At 40.1% G+C, this 5937-nt stretch overlaps 1 protein-coding gene across 1 annotated transcript; it reads left to right on the top strand.

Annotated features, from left to right (window-relative positions):
• The first annotated feature begins 662 nt into the window (after nucleotides 1–662).
• Nucleotides 663–1595, top strand: LOC120983793 (olfactory receptor 11L1-like). The gene has a single exon (XM_040413230.1). The coding sequence runs from the start codon at nucleotides 663–665 to the stop codon at nucleotides 1593–1595; it is 933 nt and encodes a 310-aa protein (XP_040269164.1).
• Nucleotides 1596–5937: the final 4342 nt, after the last annotated feature.

Below are 5937 nucleotides of genomic sequence, written 5' to 3'. Positions count from 1 at the left end.
AAAAAGCTTTCGTATTTTCTCATGAAAAAAAAAAAATACATTAAGCTGAGCTGTTAGCCACGAATATGCCACTGTCTTTGCCTCTTCATCATATGAGCCATGGCTGATTTGCAAATCATTTGCCACATAATTCACTATTGAAAAATGATGGATTTGTCTTTTTTTTGGAAGATTTTTAGAATGAATTCTACATCAGAAAGCAGATAGTATTTGACTCCATCTCATATTTCAAAGGAAAGAACGTATAAAGGATTTATTACATTATGTGATAGTTTATGTTTTAGGTTATTATGATGATTATTATTATTATAATTAATCATTTACAAGTTCCATTACTGTATGTTAATTTATTGATTTTACATTTTAGTGATTGATATTTACCAAGTATAAAATACATTTTAATTATTTTATTCAAAGAGTGTTCAATACAATCCGCGAAAATGTTCACAGTAGATTCTTGCAAACTCCACAGACTTTTTAGAAGAGTTTTAATTCAAATTTCACCCCAAAACAATTTTGTGAGCACAATTATCTCACAGTGAAATACAGTAATAAATGCCAAACCTTGTCATCATAAAGAATAATCATAAAGGAGAATCCTATAAATCTCTGACAAAAATCAATAATTAATTCAAATAATTAAAAAATATATAAAATTGACTATGCAGTTCAGCAATTCCAGCATGGTGACTGAGATCCTGCTCTTGGGATTTCAGAATTTACAGAGTTTTAGGATTTGTTTCTTTCTCCTACTTCTGATCATCTTCTGTGTGACTGTATGTGGAAACCTCCTTATCATTCTGGTGGTGTCCTACAGCAGATCTCTCCACTCTCCCATGTACTTCTTCCTCACACAGCTCTCCTTCTCAGATATCATGCTTTCCTCAACCATTGTACCTAACATGCTCCACATTGTCTTGCATGAAGGCACTTCTGTTTCATTTATAGGATGTTTGACTCAATTTTATTTTTTTATAACCTCAGAATCATTGGAATGTCTTCTCCTAACAGTGATGTCCTATGACCGGTATCAGGCTATCTGTAACCCTCTACATTACAATATGGTCATGGACCTCACATTTTGTGTAAGAGCAGTTCTCTTGTGTTGGGTGATGATGCTTATAGTTACATTGACTCTTTCACTAACAGTGAATCAATTGCAGTTCTGTGGACCAAATGTCATTGACCATTTCTTCTGTGATTTTGACCCATTACTTGAACTTTCCTGCTCAGACACTTTTTTTCTTAAACTAGAAGACATGATATTGGCTGTACCATTTGTGGTTTGTCCATTTATTGTTATTTTGGTCTCATATGTGTATATTATTATCACCATATTGAAGATCCCATCTGTGACCGGGAGGCAGAAGACCTTCTCCACCTGCAGCTCTCACCTGGCCGTGGTGTCTTTATACTATTGGTCACTTATAATTATGTATTTATTTCCAAATAAGGGAGATGTAAAGAAAATCCTCTCCCTGCTCTACACTGTAGTGACTCCACTCCTCAATCCTATGATCTACAGTCTGAGTAATCGAGACATTAGACAGTCCTCTAAGAAGCTCAAGAGTAAAATGTGTCTGTCTTTTAAATGAGATGATGAATTAGTCTTACTACTTTTAGGTCAAATTTACATTTTCCAGCCAGATAAAAAAAAAATTTAATACCTTGATTTTACCCACAACATTGTGCGGCCATTGGGCACTTTAGGTGGACAGAGATTTGGCCACATGCATTGGCTGGATTGCATAAACTATCAAATGCAACTAACATTCTAATAAGTAAGGTGGGTACAAATATACAGACACTTCTTAAATAATTACCAGAACTTTTAGTCTATAGGGTGGTGGATATTAAACTAGTTTTGTATTTAAGTTGAGCCCCATTTTTCAAATTAAACATATATTGCTTTATGGGGTAAAAACTTTGGAATGCTATTACTTCTCCAAAGAAGAAATTTGTCTGCAATTCCATGGCTGGATCATATAAGATGGTCTATACTGACAAAAAAATTAATAATCAGTGTGGATACTGTGGGTGTAGTATATATGTAGGTACTACAGATGAGCAAAACCTTTGAAATCCGGTTCGGTACAGTTTGTTTGCCAAATATATAGAAAAGTTTGGTTCGGACCTAAATCAATTATATTTGAACTAAAGTGGCTCCAATTGCTCTGGAATTGTGTATACTTGTGTCTCCTAGGACAAATTTTAGAAAAACATTATGTCAAACTTTAAATTTTAAAGAATATTTGTTTTCCCCTCCCCCTTGCCTAAGCTCTGACAGCAATAGTGAATAATTTCTGAGTGACGCTGACGTACATAGCTGTGGATAAACGCACATTTGGTGTCATTATCATAAAGTGTATATAAAAACACACCACGCTGCCACATGTCTCAAGCTTTTACATATTTCAGAACTTCTAAAAATTGTCTCTTATCAGGTGCAGATGGTGTTTAAATACACACAGTAAGGTGCAAAGGCGTGGCACTCTTGTCCTGTTTTTTGATGGGTGTTGTGGTTGTGGGTTCCTAGCCCGCAAAAATATTGACATGAAAACTTCAGCACTCCAATGAATATGGTCAGCGTCATTCATGGTGTGGATACTCATGTCTACCAGCTCAATACATCTCCGACCCTTTCTTCCTATATCTCTCTCTGGCAACTTGCATTTGAAAAAGGTCTATGTTGACCGAAACGTCACACTATCACCTTTGGGTTGCCTTGCATAAGAAAAACAAAAATAAAGACACTTTGATTTCACCTTATTCATTGGAGTTCTGAAGTTTTTATGTTGATATAAATACACACAGTGCTATGGGATTAAAAAATAAATAAATAAAATAAAAACTGTGGCTTGTTGAGAAGTGTTCCTAATTGATGCCTTGATAGAGTCAGAATGCTTCCGGTACGACACACTTAAGTGTTAATTGTCCAAATGTGGAAAATGTGGCTAGTTGTGAATGAAATTCTCCCTTTTAATTGGGAGCAGCAGCAGTGCAGTGTGGTGGTGGAAAGGGAAGGGTAATAAGAGGCATGTGGCCACAATAGTAGCGGCAGTGTAAGAAGCATAGCATGGAAAATACAAGACAGTAGATAGTCTGTCTATGGCTAGTAGTACTAATAGTAGTAGTGGTAGTAGTAGTAGTGGTAGTAATAGTACTTGCAGTAGTGGATGTGTAGCGTTAATAGTGTTGGCAGTAGGGGACTAACAGCAATAAGTAGATGTGGCAACGGTGGTGGCAGCAGCAGCATCATGGTACATGATGGTAGGCAGACTGACAGCAGTAGTGGCCTCATGGCGGCAGTGACATGATTGCAGAAGCAGCAACCATACGGAACATGATTGCAGACAGGGAACATTATAGTAGGCAGGCAGACAGTAACAGTAGCAAGATGGCATACCGTGAACAAAGTCAGATCTATTCATCGGCTTCAGCCAAAGAAGTGTGAAAATCCTCCCAATTTTAGGCTTGGCTCATTCTGACAAAAATGATGTTTTGGACACTGGTGCAGTGCAAATTGTCTCAATAATGTGTCACTACGCTTCCGGCGATGCTGAAAACCCTCTCTGAGATGACACTGAAGGATGAGCACAAAAGACGACACCATAATGGGCCAGTTCAGGCCATTGTTGTAGCCTTCCTACCCAGAAGTCTATGAGGTCATGGAATAGAGTATGCACCACAGACAGGCCACAAGAATGTAGGTAAGTGTGAACCTGGGCATTGAGGCGGAAGTTCTCTGTCAGGCGTGGCACATGAAAAAAACTGTTCCATCACGTTGAGAAGAGTGAACTGTCTGCTGCAGCTGCGGCTTCCACTGCTTGTGGTGGAGGGAGGGGGTTGACTCTTCAGGGGGAAGAGAGGGTCCTACTTTTCAGACATGCTAGCGGTTGACGTTTGATCACCGTAAACTGTGGTAAGCAGTGTACAGTGTTTCCTTGTTATAATGTAATTTGGCTTCCCTTTCAGAGGAAGTAAAACATTCCCTCATTTTGTTTTGATAGTGAGAGTATAAAAGCATGGCTATCCAGTAATTTGGAATTCATCATTTTTCTCCCATGTTACTCACTCCCTACCAGACCTCTATATTACAGTAAATAGTACCATGCTCACCAGTCTCACAGGTCTACTGCCTGCGGATAACATTTGAGACCAATGATATGTGATTGGGTAATTATACGTATTCTCGAAATCCAAAACCCTTGCCTCTGGGGAAGAGTACAATCTTATCACAGCTGTGATAAAATTACCTCCAAAGCCAAATTTGTAGAGGACCCTCTTGAGGAACCCCCAATTCATACTGTCAAACTCTTTCTCAGTGTCACGAGTTGGAGGTCCCAGGAGAGACCACCGCGTCGTCAAGCAATAATCGGAAATCAGGTACAGACACATAAGAGTTTATTGCACAAACAAAAACATGGAAGGCAGCACAGACAAAACATGAGCTCTATGTACCGTCAGCACAGTGGGAGAAAACCCACACTGCGCCACTGTCTATTAATACTCCAGAGGGGTGTGACTAAGCAACTCCTGGTTTTCACTAGGGCCCCAGAAGGTAGGGTTAGGCTTTGCCGCAGGAAGTTGCCAGGGTCCACTCTGGAGCGTGAACTAGACAGTGACAGCAGGAACGAGTGGACAGCAGGTACCAGAAGGTACCGACGGCACATAGGCAAACATAACAGACAGGCAAATACAAAACAGGGCAACTAATAACACAAGCAGAAATACATATCAAGGAAACAGGAGTGACAATGAGCAGAGAAGGACTTGCTCCACCAGTAGTAAACTGCATGGCCTTGCGCATGCCACTCTGCTGCAAAGGCTTGCTGAACACAGACATATGAATACACACAAAGTAACTAAAACAAAACTGGCAGAACAGATAACAGAAAGACAGGAAAGTGGACGTCAAAGAGGACGGGAATGAACAAGTAGGGAAACCCACAGAGCACAGACAGACACGGATCCCATGGGTCAGCAGCATGGGAGAGAGAGTACAAACCAGGAGCAGGACAAGACAACACACACCAGGAGAGCGAACCCAGAACTGAGGAAACCTCAGCCTTATATACAGGTTCCATGGGTGCAGCAGAGAAGCCACACCCATGGAGCAAACAGAGGATTAACTCCAAATAGGCACACAGGGGAGTTAACCCATACAGAACCACAAATACACACAGTAACGATACTTCAGCGAGGAGCACCAAACGAGCAAGGACGGAAGGTCACAGTCAAAGGTAATGACTGTGACACTCAGAATGAAGAGACATGTATACATCGGGGGCCTCCAAAAGCTCCGTAATCTTCAAAAGAGCTATGATACATCTTGTGCCATCCTTGTGTTGTCTTCTGAGAGGAGAAGTTGAAGGTATTTATGTAGTCTAGTGGCCATGATAGGTTAGAAGTTAGCTGGCAAATCAGTTGGCTTCCCTGGATTTGGTATGGTATTTGCTGTAGTGGCAAGCCTTCCTTGTGGAATATTGCCAGTAGAGTTAAAATGATTAAACAGAAGAGTAAGCTATTGGGGCAGTGTTGGGTGAAATATTTTACAGTTTTTACCAACAAAACCATCGGGGCCAGGAGCTTTATGAGATTTAGTCAGTTTGATAGCAGATAAAATCTCTAATAATAATCTGAAATAGAGTTGAACATGGGACCAACACAGATGCCTTGAGCTGCCAAGCGCAGATGCAACAGGTCAGTGAGGTACAAATCTGCTGGCAGGTGGCCTATAAACAGCAGGGTGACTAGATAAATATTGCCTCCATGTAGACCTTATGAGTGCACCACAACAGGGAAACTGAGACATCAGGTGCATCATTTAGTGAAAAGAATTCCAAAAGAAAATGAGTAAGAGCATCCACCCATTATTTGTTCTTTAATAAAAAAATAAATAATTACTTCTCCAAGATGAAAGGGCTAAGGTTTGGC

Source organism: Bufo bufo, unplaced genomic scaffold (genome assembly GCF_905171765.1).
Source record: "Bufo bufo unplaced genomic scaffold, aBufBuf1.1, whole genome shotgun sequence".
NCBI classification, from domain to species: Eukaryota; Metazoa; Chordata; class Amphibia; order Anura; family Bufonidae; genus Bufo; species Bufo bufo.
This window is presented reverse-complemented; position numbering and strand designations above follow the sequence as displayed.